The sequence below is a fragment of the Pholis gunnellus genome (genome assembly GCF_910591455.1).
Source record: "Pholis gunnellus genome assembly, chromosome: 16".
NCBI classification, from domain to species: domain Eukaryota; kingdom Metazoa; phylum Chordata; class Actinopteri; order Perciformes; family Pholidae; genus Pholis; species Pholis gunnellus.
In genome coordinates this window covers 10780113-10806442 of record NC_136543.1, presented here as the reverse complement: position 1 = coordinate 10806442, position 26330 = coordinate 10780113, and the positions used below count along the sequence as shown (strand labels likewise).

The 26330-nt window shown below is 43.2% G+C and overlaps 3 protein-coding genes across 6 annotated transcripts; all 3 read right to left on the bottom strand.

The window, feature by feature from the left end:
- Positions 1 to 1014: 1014 nt before the first annotated feature.
- Positions 1015 to 17966, bottom strand: LOC306708334 (ankyrin repeat and IBR domain-containing protein 1-like). Of its 3 annotated transcripts, none has more exons than XM_079176144.1 (21): positions 17875 to 17966; positions 15076 to 15428; positions 12110 to 12281; positions 11868 to 11999; positions 10958 to 11149; positions 10058 to 10175; positions 9700 to 9920; positions 9470 to 9558; positions 9180 to 9324; positions 8735 to 8895; positions 8459 to 8547; positions 8065 to 8195; positions 7799 to 7933; positions 7536 to 7622; positions 7344 to 7410; positions 7099 to 7244; positions 6269 to 6447; positions 6057 to 6108; positions 5838 to 5885; positions 5556 to 5679; positions 1015 to 5176 (listed from the first exon to the last, which is right to left on the bottom strand). In XM_079176144.1, exons 2-21 carry the CDS (start codon positions 15261 to 15263, stop codon positions 3693 to 3695), a joined length of 3960 nt encoding a protein of 1319 aa, XP_079032270.1. In that variant the 5' UTR covers positions 15264 to 15428; positions 17875 to 17966; the 3' UTR covers positions 1015 to 3692. The 3 variants fall into 3 exon arrangements, with proteins under 3 accessions (XP_079032270.1, XP_079032271.1, XP_079032272.1); XM_079176145.1 differs by having other exon boundaries at positions 8065 to 8189; XM_079176146.1 differs by lacking the exon at positions 5838 to 5885.
- Positions 17967 to 18428: 462 nt separating this feature from the next.
- Positions 18429 to 20260, bottom strand: LOC306708713 (receptor-transporting protein 3-like). Its single transcript, XM_079176632.1, has 3 exons — positions 20142 to 20260; positions 19671 to 19842; positions 18429 to 19098 (listed from the first exon to the last, which is right to left on the bottom strand). Exons 1-3 carry the CDS (start codon positions 20155 to 20157, stop codon positions 18756 to 18758), a joined length of 531 nt encoding a protein of 176 aa, XP_079032758.1. The 5' UTR covers positions 20158 to 20260; the 3' UTR covers positions 18429 to 18755.
- Positions 18429 to 25619, bottom strand: LOC306708711 (receptor-transporting protein 3-like). Of its 2 annotated transcripts, XR_013767456.1 has the most exons (4): positions 25458 to 25619; positions 25093 to 25261; positions 24064 to 24490; positions 18429 to 18642 (listed from the first exon to the last, which is right to left on the bottom strand). XR_013767456.1 is itself a non-coding variant. In XM_079176630.1 (3 exons), exons 1-3 carry the CDS (start codon positions 25471 to 25473, stop codon positions 24133 to 24135), a joined length of 543 nt encoding a protein of 180 aa, XP_079032756.1. In that variant the 5' UTR covers positions 25474 to 25619; the 3' UTR covers positions 23788 to 24132. The 2 variants fall into 2 exon arrangements, 1 of the variants encoding a protein (XP_079032756.1); XM_079176630.1 differs by lacking the exon at positions 18429 to 18642 and having other exon boundaries at positions 23788 to 24490.
- Between the last annotated feature and the right edge of the window lie 711 nt (positions 25620 to 26330).

Below are 26330 nucleotides of genomic sequence, written 5' to 3'. Positions count from 1 at the left end.
AACATTATTGCATCTCAGAACAGTAGACATGTCTGCACAATAAATGTATAGAAAGAAAGAAAACAGCTGTTTTCTGTCTGGCGGAGGAATATACTTTTTTAATGTCAAATAAAACATTAACAACATTCTTGTTTCTTGATTTATGGATATGCTAATTCCCTAACAATAGCGTTTAAGACAGTATGAGCAGATTTAAACTACAACACACACGACCAATTAAATACAAAAGCAGACCGTTTTCGCAGCAGCCATTTGAACTTGTCCCAGTTGGAAAGCACAGGTGTTACTAATAACATTGATTATGACTCTGTTCAAGTGTCCCAAAAGCCATCATTATTTTATTTTTTTATATCTTCACCTGTGCTTTTACTGCTGTAAAATACACCACCATGTTATACCTGCCGGAGATGTAAATAGACTAATATGCAGTAACGCTGTGCAGGTAAACCAAACACACTCAGTGGTTTTCTGAAGTACTGTATGAGTTCAGATTGTGAAATTTGTTTGAGAAATGCCCAATACTAGATTTACTTTAGTTGGAGGAAGACACGAGTTTGACGGGGTTGTTGTAGTTTTCACTGGCTGCCAGTAGATGCTGCTAAAAAGCCCTTAAATGTCGTATTGTTTTCACCTTTATGGCATTGATTGATAGATCTTAGTACCCTTTTCACTGGTAGTAGGGCTGTGCTGAAGCTGCAGCATGATGCTTTGAGTAAAAATGATCAATGAATATCTTTCTTTTTTTTTGTAAAAAAAAGTATTTGCAAACAGTTCAATATTTAAACAAGTTATATTGCTACAGAGTATTCATGGTTATAAATATGTTAGTTTACTTGATCATGTTTGGCATGTTGTTGATAACATGACAAGGAGAAACTGACTGTAGACGGCAGCCTCACAGCTCTCACACGAGTCCTACACACACAGTATACGATGTTCTGGTAATCAGATTACTCTTTCTTTTGCAGATTTTTGTTGAGATGGTTTTGGAAAACACAAAGCGGCAATCTTTCAGTTGTTTTTATTGAGAGAAAACTTTGCACTGACACTTTCATTTACAGTTTTGGCCACACATCAAACCTCTCTTATGGACCGACTGGGAATGTATCAAGTATAATCTATGCGAGTGCAATTTCATTTTTTAAAATTCTGAAGTGGTTGTTTGAGGGGTCATTGAAATATAAACATTATATATGGTGCACAAAATGATACAGGACCATTCCCATGACACCATGAATTAAATTATAAATCAAGAAAACAAAAAAGGAAATAATGATAAAAGCCACTCATCAATCCTCCACATCTTGCCCGTCCACTGGATAAGTGCAACACATCAACAGCATGCTTGTGCAAATTAAAAGACCCCAGACTCTTCCATTTTGTATCCTGTAGCAACCTAAAATTAATGTTAAACTATTCCTCAAGAAACAATGTCTGAAATGTTTATGGGCAACAACAGCCGCCCTCACATCTCAGCAGGCCTCATGAAATGTCTTCATCAGCACCTAAAACCTGTCCAGCGCCTTCACAGTTTAATGTTGAACACAGAATGGAAAAGGGACTATTTTAGGGGTTTTGTCACTTCAGTGGAGCACGCCAGACCTCACACTTTAAACAAGGCTTCAAATTCAATCAATTATAAGTGATGCACTTTTTCAAATCACATTCTGCATAACTGGCACATTTAAAGTAGAGGGAGAGATTTCAACTAAATTCGGATATCTTTACATGTTTGTCTTGGCATGAAAGTATGATGATTTAAAAACACTCCATTATTATGACGTCAGTCCCAGCAGCACCAGATCATATCTCAACACAACAGGCAGTGTTTGATTCTCTTGTAAACATTCCAGTTGGGCAATAAAGTTTTGAAAGATAAAGGCTGAGTGACAACCCAGGATTCAGAATGCTACATCGCATTTCAAGAAAAATCAAAGGCCACATTTGAACCACTTAAAGATAAAATGGTCGTTAATTATAGCAGAAACACTAAAGTGTAAATAATTGACAAATTATTTCTTTCATTTAGCTCAAATTCAGTTTTCCTCAGGGGAAGAGGTAAAGTAAGATCAACCTGTGGTGTGAGGACAAACGATACTAATGTGCATCAAGAACCTCAGTGTATGGCAACTGCCAAAGTGGTGTGTTCTCCGTTATCTTTCATCGACAACTTTGTTTTGCATGTATAAAAAGCAATGACAGTAATAAATACCAACGAACAAACACGACTGAAACAAAAAAGGCACACAGACCCAACAACTCGGGTCTCAATTGGAAAACAAAATCATCTCTATATGGAATAAAGAAATACAAAAAAAAAAAAAAAAAAGGATAAATTACAGTAAATCCCAACCCATCTCTCGTCTATCAACAGCACACTGCACTAGCCATCAGTAGTGGAATAGACATAACGGTGTGAAAAATAAATTAAATGAGTGTTTTCATGTACAGTATTGTCTGATTGTTTGGCTCAGTCAACTGACAAATTGATATATGATAAATGTTTATGAATACAAGGCTTACTGTAGTGTGAAGTCAGACTCTTAATCTATATCTGCTGTTCTGATTTTTCTTCTGTCACACATGACATTACATATTTTGTTTTGATGATTCATTTCTGTTTGATGGCATTATTTCATAAAAGCCATATATTTTTAAATGCAACAGTGATTAAAATTAAGCAATATACAATATTGTGATGCTGTGATACCTCATTTAAAAAAGATGTTTTCATCATGTATTCCATGTAGAATGTGAGGCAAACATTATTGATGTAACAGCATTTTGGGTTGAAGAGTTTTGCAGACTGACACTTAAAAACTGAGCCAAACAACAAGCACCCATGATGTGGAAGTGCCTTTGAGCAAGACTTAGCTGGGACTGACCTCTGACCTCCCCGTGCAGAGGGACAATATATCATCTCTTCTGTGATCGCTGGAGTTTTACAAAAGAATTATAACTCTCATAAAATCCAGATAGCACGTTGTACGAGCGTGGCGGTCACTGAGCAGGCGAGTATATTGTCGTTCTCTGCAGCCTATCAAAAGGAAACATCCGTAGTGTGTTGGCTCACTCACAAAACAGGCACAGTGTGCGTGAAGGGCCAAAAATCTGAATTAGGCCCTCCGATTGTACAGTACGCTAAACAAGCTCCAAGGTTACAGTTAATCATCATATTTGGCTCCTGGTGGTTGGGTCGGTGTGTTAATTAAAGTGAGGCGGGTTTGGATTTCAGCATGATCAGCACCAAAACGTCACCCTGAACAAACTGAGAGGACAAACACAGGGAATAAATAATACATGAAAACAAAAAACATGTGCAGCATTGTATGTGTTATGATATCAGTAGCTTTCCATTGATGTACTTTGCTTTAAACACTAAATTGTTTCAAAGAATAGGTTGTCTGTTTTTAGAGCAGACAAAAGCACTTAAAAAAAAAAAAAAAAAAAGAATCTATCTGCGTATGACATCATCTTCACTGGACCCAGGGTTTTATGTCCTCTGTAGATACAGTATAATACATACAGTAAGCACTCCAAAGACCTACATCTTTCATTGAGGCTTCACCGTTATATCTTAAATGTTTCCTCTTTCTAGTTTCCCCAGTCTTTGATTTTCTTTCCTCTTTAACTTTCATCTCTCTCTTCCTGTACTTGGCTTAACGTTCTCTCTCCACGTCGTTCTGTCGCCGTCACACCAGGTGTACTTGTTCCTCCCACTCCTCAGGCGATTGGTCTCCCTCCAACTGGAGGGTGAGGTCCAAGTCTCTCTCTGTGGGTGGGGCAGTGTGTGCGGGACTGTTTCCACGTTGGGAGTGCGAACACGGGTGTGTGTGCGCTTCGTCCAGCGACAGGTCAGACACACACCTTGCGCCCGCACCCTCCTCGCCAGTTTCTCTTTTTTCTAGCTCCAGAGTGCTGGGCCTCGACGTCTTCAGGCCCTCCGCACCTAGACAGGGACTCGCCGACCCTCTGTCTGCTTCTGGCTCGCCCTCCAGGGGCTGCCAGAGAGGGGCGGGGGTCATGTCCCTGGAGGTCTGGCTCTCTGACTCAGTCTCAGTGTGTGTGTCAGGGGAGGAGTCCGTTTCTGTGGTGGGCGGGGAGGGGATGAGGGCCAGGCTCTGGGGGTTGTTCTGGGGGTTAATGTTGTTGTTAAACCAGGCCATGATGTTGTCCAGCAGCTGGGCACTGGCTGTTGGGTCCAGGGGCTCCAGACTCTGAGGGTCACTGGGGGTGAAAGGGCCCCCTGGGGGGATCACCGGTGAAAGCAGCAGCTCCGGCTCAAGCTCTGGAGATGGGAGGCACAACTGGGCAAGGGGCTGGGGGTCTGACTTGGGTGGGCGTTCGAGAGTGTAGGCGGCAGGACGCTCCTGGGTGTAGGAGCTGCTGTGTTCGGGGCAGGGGTTGTAAGAGATGTCTAGTTTTGGGGTTCTGTCGTACGTGGCTGCGTGTTCCCGGTTACCTGAACTAGGATGGGCGGGGTTTTGGGTGCGTTCAAGTGAGCAAGAGGCAGTGTGTTCAGCCTCAGCCAAATACCCACTGGAGTGGCAGTAACTGGGATCTGTAATGGTGATATGGTCAAGCACATACGGAGTGGTCAGTGCATTCTGGTCTGGTCTATGGCTGAAGTCGCTGTAAGCGGGTTCAATGGTGTAGGGAGCGTTGAGTGTACTGTGGTTGTATGTGTGGTGAGAGCAGAGCTGCTCCTGTGTGTGTGTGTCCAGGTCATAAGGAGTGGTTATCCTCCCCAGTTTCATAAGGCTGTCTCCCAGCTCCAGCAGCTCTGCACTGAGGGAGGGAGGAGGGGGAGGGAGGGAGAGGGAGTTTGACATGGGAGGCTGAGAGGTGGAGTCTGTCCTGTTAGGGGGCCGAGGAGGACCGAGGAGAGAAGTGGGGAAGGAGGAGCCTCTGGCACCTGGAGGGCCGTCCGTGTTGAGAGACTGCAAAGAGGTCAGGTCGCCCAGGTCGCCCGAGTGTCGCCGCATCCTCTCCTGTCCTCTATCCAGTCCACAGTCCAGCTCCACTCTCCCCTCCGTCCCTCCCTCCGGGCCTCCCTCCAGGCTTCGCTCTCTGCGAGACTCCTGAAGGGACAACTGGATGGCCAGCAGGATGTTTGGATCATCTTCATCCAGCAAGCCCAGCACTCTTCTGCGGCCCTCACTTCTCTCTGGGTTTTCTGGAACACGAAATATCACATTAGAAACCAGGACTGCTTTGTGAAGCTTGATTACAAATTGATCCCAGTGATCAACGCCTCTGTGTGCGTTGACCAAACTGGATTCATGGAGCAATAACTTACAATCCTATTTGCTGGTTGTCTGGTGTGCTGACAAGACAAAATGTATAGATGGAGGCGAAGGATGGAGCTGGATTAGGATCCAGAGTTTTCCACTATAGCTGCTATAAGTACATGACAATGGAACCTATACAGTGCAACATTGAGTTCATTTCCCAAATGCCCCATGACGTAAAATATACACCTTTTGGATAATCCTTTTTGTAATAAAGGGCTTTATATGAGGCCATTATATACTGTAGTAGGGTCTTTGCCAGACCTGTGTTGTCACTCCTCCTGCTGGTCTCTGGTGTGTTGCTGCTGCTTCGAAGGTTGTGCAGACTCAGCATGTCTCCTCTGCGCCGTGGTCTGTGTCTACGACGGTACTGGATGTCAGCATAATCCTGCAAAGAGTCATTAAAGCTGGGTTACTAAAAAAAGAAAACTCTAAAAGCTGTGTTGTAAATCTATTTTGTATCAAACAGGTGCAACATCTTCAGCACAGAAAAATTGCATTCAGGCCATGCAAATGCACAAAACAGCAGAAACTATGGTGCATTACCTGTGATCTCTGATCTCCTGCTGCCAGTACAGAGTGACGACTCCCCATCTTAACACACAAAAGCAAACTAAGTCAGCTGCAGCCGTAGTCATGCATTTAGATGACCTCATACTGAAGTAGGTCACTAAGTGCAGGTTTAGGGAGTACCATTAGCTGGGCATGAACCAAATAGTTAGCAGAACAGAAGTTAGTGTTTCGGTGTATGGTGCGACAGTTTACCTCAGGGGAGGCAAAGCCAAGATACTCCCAGTCCCATGATCCTCCAGGGTAACTGAAACAAACACCAGAGTGTTTGCTCACAGTGCCACACATGAAGAATAACAAATATCAAATATTTCCACTTTGTCTTCTTCGTCCCTGCCAGTGGGAGGATGACGAAGCAGAACAAAACCGTGTACTGTTTGAGTATGTGGGAGTGCGTTTGTCATTACCTTCTGCGGGGAGGATCCGGAGAATCATTGGGCGCGACGCCTCGGGCCACTGATGCCAGGAATTCTTGCCTCTTCTGCTGCACCAGACGCGCTGCACTGATTATCTTGTGGCAGGGAGTCCTCAGGTACGGCCGGTTGACCTTCTGAGCCAGATCCTCCACAACCATCTCCAGGTCCGTCTGAGAAGACACAAAACCGACACGTTAACTTCCATCTGCTCAGAGACAGGAAATTCAAATTGCCACTCATATTTAACTTCTACTGTTAAGACAAGACATGAGTAGAGTGTGTTTTGAGTGTTTTCTATCTCACAGGAGAAATCATCCAATAGTATAACTAATTACTACAATCTCATTATTCTGTGTGACTCAAAGAAAACATCACACAAGTGTCAAGTTACTGCAAGTGAGCCAAATTATGAGTATCTTATAAAAAGGAAATGCTCGTTATTTCTTGAACAATGTTGCAAATGAGTTTATGGATTAGTAGTAAGAATACAAAACATTAGTTGAACAGGGATGTTAAAACATCAAAAACACAGATCATAAACTGCACCGACACTATAAAGTGTGCTACGTTGAGGAGAGCTTTGTGCAAAATGTCTGAAGAACATTAATTATAGACAGATAATGAATAAGCGAATAGGATTTTGTTAACTTGTCGTCTAGCATGACCATCAGGCCAAAATAATACAAAACCTAGTGGTCAGTTTGCCACAGAATTCCCTAACAGTACTTTGTTTTTCCTAACCAGTCCAGCCAACCTGTGGTCTGGTGAGCACAGCATGGGATCACTGGAGGGGCTTTAACGTCGTTAGTATAGTGTTATACCTGCATTAGCTCAAATATCTCTTTCTGGGTGCTGCCTGGCTGCAGGAAGAAGCCGTATGGGTAAGAGCACTTTAGGACGCGTCGCGTCTTCAGCAGCTCACTCACACCGTCCTCAATGAAACGCGTGTCTGGAGGAGTTCCTTCACCTGGACGAAACAAGCCAGTATTATAATGCAGATAGGAGGAATGTGTTATGATTGCAAACGAAACGCTCTGTCACCTCGTATCACCTAAGAGAGACTTACGGCAAATGAAGGCTCTGCTGAGCTGCTCCATCTTCTCTTTGGCTGTTTTTAGCAATTTCTGCTCCAACTAACAGACAAGAGGAGAGAAATACACATTTCCCACATTAAATGATCATCAGATTGTAACAGATTGAGCATTAAAGAAATTCTGCGTGTGTGTAAATGTGTGTTTACGGTTGGAGGGTGCATTACCTTATAACTGTGTTCATGGTTCTTGAAGCGAGTATAATAATGCATGAAACGATCCAGCTCCTGAAAACTTTTGTGCTTCTTTTCTGCCTGTAACAAAAAGAAACTCATTGATTTCACTCACATGGCTTGGTGTGTGTGCTTCGGTGTATGCGAGTACATTAAATGCTGCAGAGCACATCAACACAAGCTTCAATAATGTATCATCTGACAGGTGACGGGGTAGTTTTTTTTTGGATTGTGCATGTGTGTGTGTGTGTCAATACCTCCACAGTCATCTCCTTGGACTGCTCCTCCAGCTGTTGGATGACCTCATAGCGAGTACAGCGATAGTAGCCTCCTGTTGACGAGCTGTGCTTCTTCCACTCCTCCAGACAGATCCAACAGAAATCATACTTGCACTGCAGATAGAGAGAAGAAGAAAAACTGTTTTACAATTCGAACCAAACTGCAGTAAATTATAGTCCATTACCAGATATCAGTATCTAAACAAATGATGACACACAGCTGACAGGCAGATAAATGTGTATACCTTGGCACACTGCATATGGTTGCATCCCTCATTCTTCTGAATGGGCGACTTGCAGTTGGCACACGGTTTTGAGTTGGTCAACAGCCACAGGCAGTTAGCAGCATCCTCATAGGCCTCACTCACACCTGCCACTGTGGAAAGCGCGCACACACACACAAACACGCACACACACACATTAGCAACCTCTCAATTGGCCAACACTTGCCCTGCAGACACACACAAATATCCATGACCTGAACACCTGTCACTACGTTAAATATATTAGACACATCCCGGAAGGCCGTCTGACAGCTGCTGTTAACTGCCTCGTTATGGCGTCATCTTACGGAGGTGCAGCTAAAATGATCCCCCAGTAACACACAGTGAAACACTAACAACACAAAGACAGACTTACACTCCTCAGGCTTCATCTCTGTAACTTTCTGGAGCCAGTTCCTCCACATATGACAGTCACATGGCTCATGGGCCTCACCAAGGCACTCCCTGCAGACAGGGAGGGTGATAAACAGTTAATGAGGCTAAAGCAGTAATAAGCAATAATTCCTAGAAATGGAAAGCAAAAAGAGAAGAGAAGGAACGTTTCTGTTAGTTGCTCTTAAGTTTTTAGGTCAACAGCTGTGTTGAGTGTGCACGTATGTGTATAGAGCCATGGATAAATCATGAGGTGTACCAGCAGAAGAGGTGACCCTTGCCACAATCGACGGCTGGGGAGGGCAGCAGGGGGAAACTGTGTGGGTCACTGTCCCCGGGGCCTGGTCGGGTGAGCCGCACCGCCCGCTCACAACGTGCTGCAGGACACCATCGGATGGCCGGATTGTTCTCCACAAATGCCTGCAATAGGGAGAGAAGGAGAGGAGAGAGAGAGAGAGAGAGAGAGACGGGACTCAGATACGTTATGGAGCATTTCGAAGGAGGAAGAGAACACAGACAGGCAAGAGGGAATGTACAGAGCAGAAATGATTGGGAAATGCCAAAAAACAGGAAGAAACAAACAGAAACAAAAGACAATTTCAGACTCTAAATATATTTACAGTTGGATGAAAAGCATTTCTTTAGCTGTGGTGAGCCTGAATGAGAACATGAACATCGATATCTGTATGGACGTTAATTTCTACCTTAATGTCAAACTGTAGATATCGCTGGTCCATCTCCCTGGAAACTACACTTTCTATCACGTGCACCGGCACCAGCTGGTAGCACTCATAGGCCGGGCAGAAGATGTTGTGTGCGTCCCCCTCCTGAATCTTTACATTGAGGAACCTGAGAGACACACAAATACATACACAGGACAATTGATCCCTAATTGCTCAAACACACTGAAGTATGCAGGAACATCTACACACACACACACACACACACACACACACACACACACACACACACACACAAACAAGGGGCCCCTTACCCTTCCCAGCATGCTCTGCAGAACTCGTGTCCACAGGACATGTCCACTGGATCCTCAAACACAGAGATAGAGCAGAGACAGATTCCACACTGCAGGGACACAGGAGATAAAGACACTAAATGATATCACAGTGAACAACAGTCATCCCTCATTAATCAACTAATGCATTCCATTCACAAAAGTAGGTTTTAACAGAAAAACGTTTAAAGTCATCACTGGGTGTGTCTCACCGAAGCCAGGCCCTCCTCTCCGGGTGTGAGGCAGCTGTCAGTCGGAGAGGTGAGGGTGAGTGTGAGTGGTGAGCGTGGGGTCCTGGGGGTGCGAGGTGAGGGGAGGGTGTCCCAGGCATTGTACCCGCTGGGTGGGGGGGTGGGCATGGTCACACCTGAGCGCTGGCAGCAACCCTCAGCGTCTGACATCCAGGCTTCCAGAAGCTTTTCTCTGTCCCAGTCTGAGAGAGAGAGAGAGAGACAAAGGTTAAAGACACATTTAGAGACGGGGAATACGTTTCTCTCTCTAAATATGGCAATCACAACGACAGTGCTGTGAGGGTTTGTGAAGGTCTGATGAATGTCAACTTCCACATACCGTGTGCTCGGAGCAGGGCCTCAGCAGTGAAGAGGGGGGCTTGCAGCATGTCTGCCGTCTCCACGATCAGCATGTCTTTCAGCCTGCGCAGATCCTGAAGTTTCAGTCCCTCATAAGGCTGAAATGTTAGGGAGATACAGAAAGAGAGTGATGAAGGAAGAGGACGAGAACATTATTTAACAAAATCAAGGACGTTTTTTGACCTTTGAAGAGAGAAAAGGGAAAAAGAAGATATTTTGGTGTCTATAAAACATTTTCTTCTGTAAATGCAATTTAATGTGTGGCACACATCAAATGTTCAAGATGATTTCAATGTCGTAAAAGTTTACATTTTGTCAAGGGTGTAAAATAAAGAGAGTAAAAGATGTGAGAATCTGTGTGACGAAGTGACATCACATCACCAACAAACCAGTATGATAAATATCTAAACGATCACGTAAAAATACTTCCACGTTAAACGACAAAATAATTAAAATGATAAAAATGTAATAAACAGGTAAACAGCCGACCCAGGCAACATTACTTGAATTGTAAGATTTTGGAAAAAATGCTTATGTTTGAGAAGTACTGATGAACTGGATAAGACCTGGATTATACAACACGAGTTGTGTGAGACTTAATAAACACATTTTTATATCATTTTGCTGTTGTTAAAGCTGGCCTCCGTTTATATCAATTACTTTAAGGATTTACGCCATTTTCAGATTCTCTATTACTGTGAAGGCATGTGAGAAAAAAACAATTTGTTCTTCAAGAATTCCTGCTAACACGTGGTGAGTAAATGATTAACAAATAGTCATTTTAAGGCGGAAGTATTTCTATAAAAAGCATAAAAACAAAACAATTGTCTTCAATGTCCAGCCAGCAGGAAACCCCCAGATCTGGTGACTGTGGTCTCACCTCCTTGTACTGCAGCAGGTTGGTTTCACCACGTGCGTCTGTGTTTGACTGCTGAGGCGAAGAGGAGGAGAAAACCATCTGTGACTCCAGGCTGAGGGCCAGCTCGGTGTGGTGATGCCGCTCGGCATGGTCACATGGTGTCAACTTGTCCTCGTCTTCCACAAAAAGGTCTGCATCGCTCTGGATTAGCAGCTACAGGGAGGGGAGGAGAGAAGAGAGGACAAAAGGAATGGGAGGAAAAAAAAAAAGGAGAGAGGTGGATAATGGAGAGGAACAAGAAATTGAAGGAACTTGCAACAAAAGAGAACAAAAGGAAGCGAGACGTTTGAGCAAGTGGAGCAGACAAAGAGAAAACAGGAGGAAGGGGACAAAAGAGAAAGATGTGACGGCAGAAAAGAAATATAAGAAAAGGGAAATAGACAGTGACATGAAAGAAAACGACAAGGAGAAAAAAGGAGCAAATAAAACAAGAATCAAAAGGCATTTTAATCAAATGTAGAAAGAATGAGGCAGAATGTTTATGAAAGAGACGAACAGAAGAGGAAGGAGAGGAGGAAATGAAGATAAATGTGTTCAAACTTTGTATCTTAAAGCATAATATCTGGGTAACATTTCCCCAGGCAGCCGAGAGTTGAGCTAAATTTTCTTTCATTTCAGGAACTGGATTTTCCTTCTAATTCAGAAGCTGTAAAACCTTCAAAAAAAACCCAAGGCAGGAAGCACAACTTGAATCTGACAGTAATGAAACACAAAGCAGATGCTCTTGGAGCAGGGACTGATCTCGCTGCCTCTAAAACCCAATCACAAAGACAGATCTGCCTCACAGAGGAGAAGGCTCCTCCCTAATGTGAGCTTTGCTTCCAGAGGGGTCCACACACACACACACACACACACACACACTTCCTCTCACCTCCACACAGCTCTTCATGCCTGCAGCGGCAGCATAGTGCAGACAGGTGCTGTGGTGATTGTCGGTGGCGTTGACGTTGGCCTTCTCGTACTGGCCTCCCTCCAGCCTGGCACCGGTCCAGCTAAGGATCATCTGGCAGCGGGAAGAACGAACCCACAAATGCGACGTTATTTGTACGTCAACTTGGTTAAATGCACTTTTCTTTTCACACCCACGTGTAAGTTAAATCGGTGTGCTCGTACCTGCAGACAGTCGGCGCGGCGCTGCTCGTCCCTCTGGGGTCGGGCCAGTCGTGGCGACAGCGCTCCCTCCGGCAGCAGCAGGATCTGCGGGCCTTGGCACAGCACGTGGAGGCACGTCTCGTTGTGCACGTTGCGCTTGTTGGGGTTCCCCTCTTTGCTGAACAGGAAGGACCTACACAACGTAGAAGAAGGAATAAGGACACAACAGAGTTCAGAAATGAGCTGGGAAGGGAAGACAGAGCTGACGGCAACAGAAAGAAGGCTTTAATCAGAGGGTGAGAGAAAAGGTGAGAGAGAGACAGATGTGGAGGAAGGAGAACATGGAGGCATGAGTGGAGATGACATGAGGATGAAGAATCGTAGTGAAATGAGTTTGGTGGGTAAGAAGAGTAGAGAGAGGGAGGAGAAGAAAGATGGCAGAATATTGACTATTTCTGTTTCACATCTCTGAAATAATGGACGTGGTGGCTGGTGGGTGTGCGCACACACACACACACACACAGATGGTGATGGATGTTCCAGTTGCACTGAGAGCCCGGCTGTGGTTGCAGTTCTGTTTAGTAAATAGTTGGTCTGTCAAAATCTCCATTTACTGATTAGCTTTCAACTCTTTTATTTGGCTCCACTTACATCTGTCCTTTTCTATCCTGTACTTGCTTTCTTTTCTCCTCCTCTACAATATCCTATTTGCTTTCTTTAACCGGACGTCCTTTTCTACATTGTCCTAACGCAGCTGCATGTTAAACTGTAGAGAAAAACCTGTTTCTATCAGTGGTATGACATGAAAGGACCGTCTCACAAATAATTAGGATGTGGGGATTTCCATTGGTTCAATGTATACAAAAACACAGTAAAAACCCCTCTGCCTCTCTGCTCCCTTTGCAGTCGCCACTATTACATTAGTGTTTGAATGTTTCCTTATTGTACAGCCTTGCAGCCTATTCTTCCACCGCTGTCCTGCTCTTCCACTTCTGACCTTCTTATCCTGTCAGCCACGAGCCCCTGAAGCCTCCCCCTAATGACGGTCCACTGCCAATTCACCCACACAGCAATAATCACTAATTATTCCCCTTTCAACCACAAACCAGTCACCCCCCACCTCTTTCCACACACACACACACACACACATGGCCCTAATATGAGTCAACTAGAAACAGCAGGCTAGGGGACATCGCATGTTTTTGCTGTAATTGTCGAGCACCAAAGCTGTTCAGACCGTTCAGTCATTTGAATACGACGGGGAACCTCCAGGGAAAGTTAAAATGTTACAATTCACATTGATATTATGAATTAGTTTGTAGCGTGTGTGTGTGACCAAAAACAAACCAAACGTGTCCTTGAGCTTGAAGACTCACACTAAAATAAAAAAAGGGAGTTGCCGTGTGTTGACATACACATCTGCTTTATGTCTTAGCCAACAGGAGGTCGATTGTTTACAATGAGTGACCAAGTCACTGTTGGTATTTACGTGTTTCTCAGACTGTGTTCTCCGTTGTTGTGGAGGAAGGGTTACACTTCCTGAACTGAACCCATTTTCTTTTTCCCGTAATAGGTCTTCTTGCGATTTCCCCGTTTGCACATCTCATGGGATTTACTCCCCAATCCGTCCCAAGGAGACAACTAGAAGAGAGCCATGAGGCGTATGTTTAAAAATAATCTGAAAAACAGACTCTGCATCTACCGGCCCACGCTTGTTCTCCGCGAGTCTTTTCTGTGTCTGAGATTTCTTGGTCGTCTTTTCCTGCTTGCCTCGGTGCAACAAAGAAGCGTTTCCTCTGATACTGATCCGGAGCAGAGTGTGCGCTCAGCACGCCTCTAACATTAGAGGTTAGTAGGAAAAGGGACCCAAATAGCACACAGACACATTAAGCAGTTGTGGAGTCACAGCCCCCCCCCCCTTTCCTCAAAACACACATGCACGTGTGCACACATGCAGATGCACAGATAATTGACTGGCCTTTTCAAACAGCTTCCTCTGACCCCCCCCTCCCCTGTAATCATGGAAAGAAAGGGCAGGAGAGAGGAAGAGTGCGAGCAGGAGGAGGTGAGGATGGCTATTGAGTCACTGAATCAGCTGTCTCGGTCGTGGCCAGCAGCCTGATTATCCCTGCAGGGGGTAGAAAGACACGCTGGTGTCTTGCCCGCTCTGTGTTTTTAAATTTTGACGCCTTTCTTTTAGGTTGTGTTGGACTTTGGGTACACCTGCTTCAAGCAAGTATACATTAAGTTGGGGGACTCACACGAGATGATCAAAATCTACACAGCAGAAGCAGAGACATCCTGCATTTTAGCCTCAAGCAAACAAGCTCCAAATGCAACTCAAAATTTGTAACGCACACTTTCTGGTATCAATTTGAAGTCTAAATCAAGAGACAGAGCTCATGCGAGTTATTTTTTTTCCCCCCAGACTTAATAAAACTTCATCCAGAATGACAGAGGACCATTATGCAGCTGTTTTAACAGGCTGAGTGAGCAGAATTGGCAGCGCGCCCCTTTTCCTGCTTACTTTGAGACGCTCACGGTTGCTCTTTCCAGCGATTGCTCATTTTTTGAGGCAGTTGTTTGCAGTTTTGTTCATCCCCCGTCTGTGTGGCTCAAAATTGTGTCCGATTGCCAGCGTTCTTCATGGTTAACGTACTTTTCCTGCGTCTGGCATTTGTCAACGTGATATTACAGGATTTATTTTACGCTGTAACATCATTAACAGAGTTTGACAGTATACGCATCAGGTCCCTTCTGTACAGAAAGTCCTCTTTCTCGCCCATTATGAAGACGAGGACTCTCAGAAGCCTATTACGGCTGACATGCTGCTCAATGTTATTCAGTTTAACATGACTCACTTGCATAAATGCCTTCTTAACTGTATTTGATAACTGCTTAACAACACCACAAGTCACAGCTTCAAACATTAGTGTTGAATTCAATCAACACCTCTGACATTCTCAACAAAATCACATTTTTTTTACCTGAGCAGACGTGTCATAGCGTGGCGGCAGACATAGTGCAGGGGCGTGTTGTGCTGGTACTGCTCTCCGTACGATGCGTTCGGGTCCAGGCCGTCCCTGAACTGAGGGTTGCCCTCGTACAGCTGCCAGGCCAGGGCCTCGTCACCACCCACCAGGGCCTTGCGGAACTTGGTGGCTGTGTTGCCCATGGCTTCAAGCCTGCAAAGGGCCGCCTAAAGGGAGCTGTGGCAGATGCCCGTCCGCCTGCCTGCCTGCCTGCCTGCGCCTCCCTCCTCCTCCTCCTCCTCCTCTTCCTCCTCCCCCGTTCACCACAGGTCACAACTTAGAGCAACATGGTTCTGCGTTTTCCTGCCCTGAAAGTAAAACAGAGAGAGAGAGAGAGAGAGAGAGAGGGGAAGATTGATTAGAGGAAAAGGATGGTTGAAGACGGACACGAGGCGAGGAAAGAATTGGAAAAAGGCTGGTGAAGGTAAGAAAAAACAACAATTCAGAAGTCATAAAGTGAAGACGTATCAATCAATCAGTCCATCTATCGATCAGCTGATGTGCTGTGGCGAGGATGTTATCTCACCGGAAATAGAGAGGCAAAAGGAGAGGCAGAAGAAAGAAGCCAGAAAGACAGAGATAATTATAAAGAGGGCGGGCGAGACGGGAAGGTTAATGATATCCAAGCCATCGATTTGTTAGTCAGTTGATGAAAGGCATGGTCAATATTACCACAGCTGGCCACAGCGAGTCCAGTTAGCTTTCCTTTGTGAAGTACTTGCATACATTAGGCTGTTTACATGCTACTGTTTACATACGACCGTGCAGCACTAATATCCTGGACAAAACAAAACAGTTTTACTTTGCCTCTCAGGCGCTCAACCAAAGAATCCCAAGAATCGCAGCTATGGCTGCTACAGCTGAGTTTACTCTCCCAGCAACAGCTGATTAACCTCCCGTAGGTTCTCAAATCTGTGTGTTCCGATTCATTTCCTTCCTCATCTTCCCCACCTCTCCCTCAGACACACACAATTTGTCCCGTCTTCAACACACAAACGCACACAACATTACATCCTGTAACGAGCGGAGTGTGCATGCGAGTGCATGTGTGTTTTGGGCCGTTGAGGGTATCATTACAGTCTTCATTCTACGGCCATCTGTCTGGCCCCCACAAAGAGCCTCTTTTAGCCCCGGCTACAGTTGGCCGCTGGCTGGTCCGAGCTCTGGAACATTTGAATAACGTGGCTGGCTGCCTCCCCTCCTCTTGCCTCCCATTTCTATGCAGTGACAGGACACGGAAAACACGCACTGACAGACGGAGGCATAAGGGCAACCACCGGCGAATAATAGACGACTTCTTTCACGTTCTGCTCCAATGATGCATGCAGCAGACCGGACCGTGTGTGTTTATATCTGAAGGGTGGTGGTACGGGGGAGCAGAGGGGGGGGGCTACTATAGTTATTAGGTCAGTGTGTCTGCTTGGCTCTCTTGTTTTGTGCACACTGGTTTACTTCCAGTTCACTTCACTCCTCTGTGTATCTCCGCCGGTCTCCCTCTGTCTCATACTAAATAAGGACAGGAAGTCTGGACATGGAGGAACTTTGGAATTCCAGGGAACGTACGGTTTGCACGGTTCAATTATCCAAAGCTCTTTGAGTCTACACAGCAATCTGTGGTCAAGTGTTCACTCCTTGTTGACTGGACACTCGTCTTATGAGCCATAAATCCAGCCAGGAATACAGGGTTGTTGTTTTTTTATCAATTATGTTTGTTGTAAGTTACGCTCATGCCACAGGTCTACACAGAACAGGCCTCTAGAACATACGGTATTCACCATCTCCGGTAATGTGATAATCAAGACTTAATGACTCATGAACTCAAGAATCCCAAACACATGAGTGTTGTCTGGAAATCTTTGTCCGATGATTCCCGCTGACAGAAACTCAAGAACCCAGCTACCAAACACAAATTATGATATTGCATATTCTAACTATTAGTGATTAATTAGGACAATAGATATCCATTATTTTCATTGTATGTCTATCAAGGTATCAGCTCTATAACAGTACAGCTGTGACTAACTGTAGCCTTAACTTAGTACATGCAGCATGTAAGCACCTGTATAGTCACATCTACAGTCACTACTGTTACTATATTGTTATTATAAACAAATACAACCCACTGTTGTGCCTTTACTGTTATCAAAACATGCTGTCACGTGATAAACATCAGACACCTTGAGTCAGAGTGAGGGTGGATCCTGACAGGCTTCTGTGTAAACTGACTAAACCAGGTTGTCAACAGAGACATCAAACTTCTACAGCTGCACGGCGACATACAGTAACAGCAAGTTGCTTCAATAGCATTTAGCAAAATGAGCTAGGTCACCGTCAATCAGCGACACATTCAGGTCAGACCTCGTGTGGTTATCGCTGAAGAAGTGTGTCAGCATGAAATGGAGCACAAAACAAACAGCAGCCGACTTCTCTGTGCATGTTTCTGTCCATGCGGCCCCTCGGTTACAGCTCCTTTGTTCAGCACACTGACAGTGGATCACTAACACAAACAGGGACGCGAGTGTTAGGGTGTAGGTTGTCCGAAAAGCTGCAGGAAAAAAAAAAAGACGCGTTTTACCCCCGGGTGTTAACGTCTCCACCACTGAGGTGGAGGAAACGTTAACACCCCAAAAGCAGCCTACCGTCCTGCCCGTTACCGAAGCTAGCAAACCAGCCTCTCTCAGGTTAGCGCGTTGTTGTGTTAGCCTCAACTACCTCGAGCAGGACAACGTCAAAAATCTGCGCCGTTTTACTTACACGGTCGTCTCACTTGGTCACTAGTCGTACATTCGGGCACTTGCGTAAATGGAGGGACATTATCGTGTCACTGTCATTCGCATCGCCGGCTGCTTTTCTTCCACTGGACCATCCTCCTCTCTGCCACCCGGACCCGGCGGGGACGACGACGACGCCGATGATGATGCTGCTGAGAGCGGAGGGGCGAGACTGACTGGATCGCTTCAGTGTATGTTGTTGTGGCTGCCAAAAGAGAAAAACGTACTGCGCATGCTCGGGAACCAGCTGTCACGCGGAAAGGCTCTCACCTGATTGGTCGGTTGTCTGGGGATGTTTTGAGGAAACGCTATCATATTGTAACCTTTTTTTGAAAAGTTGTATTTTAGCTGCTATAACAGGTGAGTTGTGTTTATAGACAGAAAATAAATGATTTTATGATAATTTATAATATATATATATATATATTAATTATATTATATATAATATAGTTTAAAAAACTGAAAACAGAATATAGGCTCCATGATACTGTCAAACATTGTGGTATATGTTTATGTATGTAAACAACCATAAATCTACACATGTTGAAACAAGACTTTATTAAAAGTGACAAAAATGCAAAACCTTTTTAACATAGTTACTGGAACAATGGTATTATTGGTGCTGATGCTAAAAATGAACACTTTTTACAAAAACAAATCATAAATCACTATCAACATATCGACAAAATGTGCCAACTTTAAAATAGGAAAATGGGGTCATACAAACGGCAAAGGAACATCAGCACACAACCTGTCAGTCAGTCACTGTCAGTCTATCTACATCTGTCTCACACTCTCTCACACACACACACACACACACACACACACACACACACACACACACACACACACACACACACACTTCTAATCACCACCCTGACGGCAGATGCCCTGACTGCAGGCCTGACACAAGGCCTTCTCATGTGGTTTTCTATTATCCGTGCGGTTTCCTGAACCGCCACTATGAATGTTGTCGTCCTTCTCTCCGTAGCAATTCTTCCGGATTTTGGCACACAGTCCGTTTAAGGCATTTGTCACCTCTTCCGTGGAAAAACCAGGGAGTTTAAACCTTTTGTCTTTGCAACTGCGACAGGCCTGTCCAAAGGGCCTCATGATCACTATCCCCTTTTCATCTCGCAGCCGGTAACGGAACAACAACGTCACCTTTACTGAAGACCAGGTCTTGGAGCAAGAATCACACAGGAAACTGTGGGAAATGAGAAGACAATATATAAGAGTCAGAGCGTCTCAGGGTTAGTAAGATTCTACCTGAAGTATTCTCAGGTCTGCAGCGTTTCCTCCAAGTTATCAGAATCAGATTTATGGGCAAGTAGGTTTTTTTTACACACAAGGAATTTTTCTTTGATGTATTTGTAAATAACAGAAACTTAGTACGAGAAATAGCGTGGCTTTGTGCACAAATGTGTAAAATTGTCCAAACGTAATGTTTTAAAATTGTTAAACTAACATTTAACTTAAGAAGGATCAATCTTCTCATAACTTTGTTGGTTAAATCATATTCTGTGTTCTTTTCAGGCACCACAAGCAATACTACTCTACAACAATCTTGTCCTGTTGCCTACAGTTTCTACATGTGGTTGTACAATCTGTTGACAGAGATTAGAAAAAGCACAACAAGACATCAGCCAACTTAGAAAAACAGAAACTCTGTCGACAGTTTTCACAGCTAATTCTTATCCTCCTTAACCTGAATATAAATTACTGTAGTTTAAAGTTATATATCTTGATACTTTGAGAATATGTAACAACAATACTTACTGTCCATAGACAGAGTGGTAGTAGACCTTCCAGCCTCTCTTTCTCTCCTCCCGGGTGACTTGGTCTGTCTGGTTGAAGTTAAAGTTGAGAGTCCACTGGTCTCCGTAGTCCAGCTCATTGTCCTCGTCCAGCAATTCCTCAAAGGTCTCCCTCCACAAGGAAGGAACCCAGTCTGCACGAGTGGAAAGTCAATTAAATATAGGTCCCTGTGTCACAACACTGGCAACAGTGCAGCAACCAAACTCTCAGCATGTAAAAGGAAATTAAAGCAAAAAAAACATCTGAAAAAAATCAGAATTTTCATAAAACGAAAATGTAAAAAAACCGAAATGCATTCAACACAGACGATTATGAACCCTAAATGAACCCATATGAACCCTATATAGTGTATATATGGCAAAACAAATATTGCAAAGCACCAAATAACACAGCATATTATCGTATTTACACACAAAAGACATTATGTGTTACCTGTAGATCTGCTCATGTTGGTCGGTGATCAGAGACTCTTCCGGTGAGATGAAGCGATGTTTGACTCGTGAATGCTGCAACGCAGACAGTCTCTGTATTTAAACACCGACTGCAGCTCTACTCTGGAAAACGAAACTTACCAACCTAGTTTCATTTTCCATGTAGTTGGCTTCGGGTGATATTGCAGAAACAACTCAACATCGAGAGATAGCTTATCGCCTTACATAAAAGGGGATTTTATAGTAGTACTCTGACCACAGTTTATTACTGTACTTTGTACTCATGAATGAGGGTTAGACAGGCATTGCAACATGTATGAAACACCATTACCCCATTTGCCCTTTTGCCTACAATACATTTTAAATCAAATTCAAGTTTTTTTTTTCTTGTGGTTCTCTTGGAGCTCATTTAATTTTTTTTAGCAATTATGTTTTCCTGTTTGGGGTCTTAGAACACATTTAACCCGTAAACACTGTTTATATTTGATGCCTTCACAGTATGGTTCGGGTCAATTTTGACCCAGACCAAGAATTCCTTCATAGTGTCTATATACCAAATTTTAAACTACAGATCTATTTAGAATGTCTAAATAGCTTATGTCTCATTAATACATGTATGATTAATCCTTAATAAATGTTTCAGAGAGCAGGGAGAGTGTATTTTTTTAAGTTTTACAACATTCGTTTTTGGAGAAAAAACTCTACTATTACACATTATCATGTCCTGTTTTACATAAGACATAAAAACATAAAAGCCATAGTGACTTAAATATATTTTATTGAATTTGAAAATGGCATGAACATTCTGGAACTGTTGGAATTTATAATATAACCATGTTTAATCATTGCAACCATTAAATGCTGTCCCCACTGCTATATCATAAGAAATCATAATTATCAATATTAATTCAACATTTACCACGAAGAACACAAAACATTACATTATAAAATGCTTATTATAAACTAGTCAATAATCAGTCAGTAATCAGAGCTTTCTTCCACATTGTCTTTCTGCTCTGACACATCCTCCAAATCACTATCAACCTCCTCATCTTGGAAGAACAGGTCAAGGGCCTGTTGCACACTAAATCTTGCTGCCATGATGCCAGTCACTGAAATGGCAGCTCAGGTACCTTTATCATGTTATGATGGAGTCTGGACTCCAAGTCCAGACTCCAAGTACAGAGAACGCAGTAACTGGAACAGCAGCTTACTTGATGACATCACCACCTCAGCTGGTCTTGCTAATGAGTTTAATCCGTTTTTACTGTAAAGTATTTTTACAATCAAACTAAATATGACAACCCTGCTTTTTTCGTTTTCATTTAAAATAAAAAGATATATTATATTATATACATATATATATACATACAATTATATATATATATATGGATCAGATCCAGATTGCTGTTTACTGCCGAGATCAGGCAGTTCTAGGCGGGTAACATGAGCGCTGAGCCCCCGGTGCTGGATTACTGCCGGACCCGCTAGCAACACCTCCCATCTCCGAAATCGTCGGAGCAGATTTTTAAATCGGCTGAATCTTGACAAGCCGACCACAGATTGTATGCTTAAACAACTAACTTCTCGCCTAAAAACATCCTAAAATACTTTTTGTGACTTAACAGTAGTATTTCGAAAGTTTCAACTTCCAGTTGTGTGATTTCTCCTCCGCCATTGTTTCCTGTTGCTGGTGCAAAATGCATTCTGGGATATTTGGCTGTCCCAAGTACAGAAAAGTCACCTCCGATGCGTCCACGGTAAAATGGGCGGAGCAAGCCACATCCGGGCATTTGGACCTGGCTTGACTTGACGTGAACTTTGAATTGGAAGGCCAAATCGCGCCCCCCCCCCTCCCAGACTCACGGACTTTGAGGCGCGCTCCCGCGAAGTCCGTGAGGGTTTCGGGGTGTCCCACTGTCAAATCATCGAGTGTTTGAGGGCTCTCTCGCAGACATTTTGAGCCCTTTATGAACCCTTTCCGTAAGTCTGCATAGTATGCTGACTTAGCATAAGGGAATTACCCACAAGTCATAGCAATGTGACGTTAAACACGGGGTAACCAGTGGACGCATGGAGACGTACAAAAAAAGGTAAACAAAGAGGACGGATCACGTGTGTTCAGCCTGTCATAATACATTCACTCAGAAACAGAAAGGGTTAAAGATGGAACAAAAACTAAACATTAAATCAGAAGATATTTATTTATTTATTCATCAAATATTTGATTTTGTCATTGAAGCTGTTTTGGCAAAAACAAGAAAATAGATTATAAGAAATGACCTCTCATCTTGTGAGGAAAGAGCCTGGAAGACGTTCAAATCAGGGAGTACAAAGTATAAAATAAATACCTACAATATACATCATATTTTTTGTCGTTTTCAATGTGATATGTTGCAGCAAAATGCTGTCCCATTCCTATTTCCACCATCTCAAGCCCTCACAGTCTCTCACACTCAACCACTTACCAGTGACGTCAATTAAGTCCTTGAGGGTTCAGGGCTTAGGGTTTAGGGGGGACATTGGGATTTGGACGAATAGTACTTGGGCTGAGACTGATGACGTTTCACAAGTCCACGAGTTCACAATTACAGAGAAGTACGCATATTGAGAAAGGCCCCTTGTGTCTGTGACAAGGCACCCTCTGACCTCTGGATGACCTCTGTTCCCTTTGTGCACCATGATCACTCCTATGCTGTTTTACTATTTCACTGTTTCGAGGCTCCCCCATGCCCCTTCAAAGACCAGCAGGTGTCTGTCTGCAGGAACCTGGGCAAATGTCGTGGGAACACAGACAGTTCTCGTGACAGTTTCGAGGTCCCCCTTGAACTCTGTCACCACTGTCCCATAAAAAATACACACAAACATGGCCTGTACAGTTTCAAGATTCCCTAAAACCACAATTTTCCTTGATTTACCCACACTGATAGATCTAAAATCCATCTCAACAGATACGGGTCAAATTTGACCCAAAACAGCCTCAGTGTACAAAAATGTGTAGCAGTAAACAATTTTAAAATATTTTCATTTTTGTGTATTTTGGGTCACTTTAGGAAAAGTCATCAAATTTCAAGCTAAAGGAATGACGTTTAGGGTATTTTTACTGCTGTCAAATGTCAAAACAGGTCAAATTTGACCCTAACAGTATGTAAGGGTTTTAAACAATTTATCTACTGAACAATTTCTAATTTTCCTCATCATGTTTTCAGTTTACCTCAGGCTTATATGAGAAGGAGATTGGTGTGTCCGTCCATGACTTGTTGTAATTGCTGTAGTTTCTGTTTAATTTACAGTAACATCGTGAAGTGTCAGCTAACACTCTCAAGTTCAGTTCAGGTCAGTTCAGTAGGGGGCGGTATAAAACAGCACAGCTGGTTGATCCACAGTGCCACAAACTGGGGTGGCATCTTTTGGTGCACAGTGGAAACAAGTATTTTAAGGAGTCAAGGGATTCCCCACAAGCCACTGCCTACTCCAAGAAGGAGGCCAACAGTATTTTAGCTGCGATAACAGGTGAGTTAATAATTGTTATTAATTAATAATATGTATATTATTATAATAATTATACAATAATATTATTATATTATATAGAATATAGTTTAAAAAACTGAAAACAGAATATAGGCTCCATGATACTGTCAAACATTGTGGTATATGTTTATGTATGTAAACAACCATAAAACTACACATGTTGAAACAAAAACATAAGACTTTATTAAAAGTGAAAAAAATGCAAAACCTTTTTAATATATTGACTGGAACAATGGTATTATTGGTGCTGGTAGTAAAAAAGAAAACTTGTATTATTGGTGTTGATGGTACAAAAGAAATCATAACTCAATATCAACATAACAACAGAATTAGCCAACTTCAAAATAGGAAAATAGAGTCATATAAACAGCAAAGCAACATCAGCACACAACCTGCCAGTCAGTGACTGTCGGTCTCTATCTACATCTGTCTCACACACACACACACACACACACACACACCTAATCATCATCCTGATGGCAGACGCTCTGACGGCAGATGCCCTGACTGCAGGCCTCACACAAGGCCTTCCTGTGTGGTTTTCTATTATCCGTGCGGTTTCCTGAACCGCCATTATGATCGTTGACGTCCTTCTCTCCGTAGCAATTCTTCCGGATTTTGGCAAACAGACTGAGTAAGACATTTTCCACCTCTTCCGTGGAAAAACCAGGTTTTTCAAAGTTGTTGTCTTTGCAACTGCGACAGGCCTGTCCAAAGGGCCTCATGATCACTATCCCCTTTTCACCTCGCAGCCGGTAACGAAACAACAACGTCACCTTTGCTGAAGACCAGATCTTGGAGCAAGAATCACACAGGAAACTGTGGGAAATGAGAAGACAATATATAAGAGTCAGAGCATCTCAGGGTTTGTAAGATTCTACCTGATGTATTCTCAGGTCTGCAGCGTTTCCTCCAAGTTATCAGAATCAGATTTATGGGCAAGTAGGTTTTTTTTACATACAAGGAATTTTTCTTTGATGTATTTGTAAATAACAGAAACTTAGTACGAGAAATAGCGTGGTTTTGTGCACAAATGTGTAAAATTGTCCAGAATTCATGTTTTAGAATTGTTAAACTAACATTTAACTTAAGAAGGATCAATCTTCTCATAACTTTGTTGGTTAAATCATATTCTGTGTTTTTTTCAGGCACCATAATCAATACCACTCAGACTACAAATGGAAACAAAAACAAAAATCTTGCCCAGTTGCCTACAGTTTCTACATGTGATTGTACAATCTGTTGACAGAGATTAGAAAAAGCAGAACAAGACCGCCTGCTGCACATTCAGCCAACTTAGAAAAACATAAACTCTGTCTACAGTTTTCACAGCTAATTCTTATCCTCCTTAACTTAAATATAAATTACTGTAGTTTAAAGTTATATATCTTGATACTTTGAGAATATGTAACAATACATACTGTCCATAGCCGGAAGAGTGGCAGTAGACCTTCCAGCCTCTCTTTCTCTCCTCCGGGGTGACTTGGTCTGTCTGACTGTAGCTATAGTTGAGAGTCCACTGGTGTCCGGAGTGCAGCTCATCGTCCAGCAATTCCTCAAAGGTCTCCCTCCACAAGGAAGGAACCCAGTCTGCACGAGTGGAAAGTCAATTAAATATAGAAAGCATTCTTTTTGAATAAAAAACGAACGTGAAAAAAAAACGAAATGCATTCAACACAGACGATTATGAACCCTATATAGTGTATATATGGCAAAACAAATATTGCAAAGCACCAAATAACACAGCATATTATCGTATTTACACACAAAAGACATTATGTGTTACCTGTAGATCTGCTCATGTTGGTCGGTGATCAGAGACTCTTCCGGTGAGATGAAGCGATGTTTGACTCGTGAATGCTGCAACGCAGACAGTCTCTGTATTTAAACACCGACTGCAGCTCTACTCTGGAAAACGAAACTTACCAACCTAGTTTCATTTTCCATCTAGTTGGCTTCGGGTGACGATGCAGAAACAAAACAACATCACGAGATCGCTTATTGCCTTACGTAAAAGGGGATTTTAGTTTATTACTGTACTCTGTAATGAATGAGGGTTAGACAGGCATTGCAACATGTATGAAACCCTATTACCCCATTTAATTTGCCCTTTTTCCGACAATACATTTAAACAACAATTTATCTCCTAAAACAACAATTTCTAATTGTCCTCATCATGTTTTCAGTTTACCTCAGGCTTATATGAGAAGGAGATTGGCGTGTCCGTCCATGACTTGTTTTAATTGCTGTAGTTTCTGTTTAATTTACAGTAACATCGTTGCAACTGTCAGCTAACACTCTCAAGTTCAGTTCAGGTCAGTTCAGTAGGGGGCGGTATAAGACAGCTGGTTGATCTACACGCGCCACAAACTGAAATGGACTTTTAATTGCAGTGCGGTTGAACTAAAGGGTGGCATCTTTTGGTGCACAGTGGAAACAAGTATTTGAAGGAGTCAAGGGATTCCCCACAAGCCACTGCCTACGTCCCAGAAGTAGGACAACAGGATCAGCTTTACTTTCAATGTCTGAGTACTGGAAACCATTCGGGACATCCTGATGACTGAGTGAAATGTGATCTTTAATTTATCCCCAGAGCCCAGAGGACCAATTTATCCCATATCAGGGAAAAAACATCAGTATGAATGTTAAAATAGTGTCA

Coding starts and splice junctions, on each gene's coding strand:
- LOC306708334 (XM_079176144.1), bottom strand. CDS start 15,263: ATGGGCAACACAGCCACCAAGTTCCGCAAGGCCCTGGTGGGTGGTGAC. Junction 8,196..8,458: donor AGAGATGAAGCCTGAGGAGT/GTAAGTCTGTCT, acceptor CGCTTTCCACAG/TGGCAGGTGTGAGTGAGGCC. Junction 6,109..6,268: donor CCGGATCCTCCCCGCAGAAG/GTAATGACAAAC, acceptor TGTTTGTTTCAG/TTACCCTGGAGGATCATGGG.
- LOC306708713 (XM_079176632.1), bottom strand. Junction 19,099..19,670: donor TACCACTCTGTCTATGGACA/GTAAGTATTGTT, acceptor CATTTCCCACAG/TTTCCTGTGTGATTCTTGCT.
- LOC306708711 (XM_079176630.1), bottom strand. Junction 24,491..25,092: donor CACTCTTCCGGCTATGGACA/GTATGTATTGTT, acceptor CATTTCCCACAG/TTTCCTGTGTGATTCTTGCT.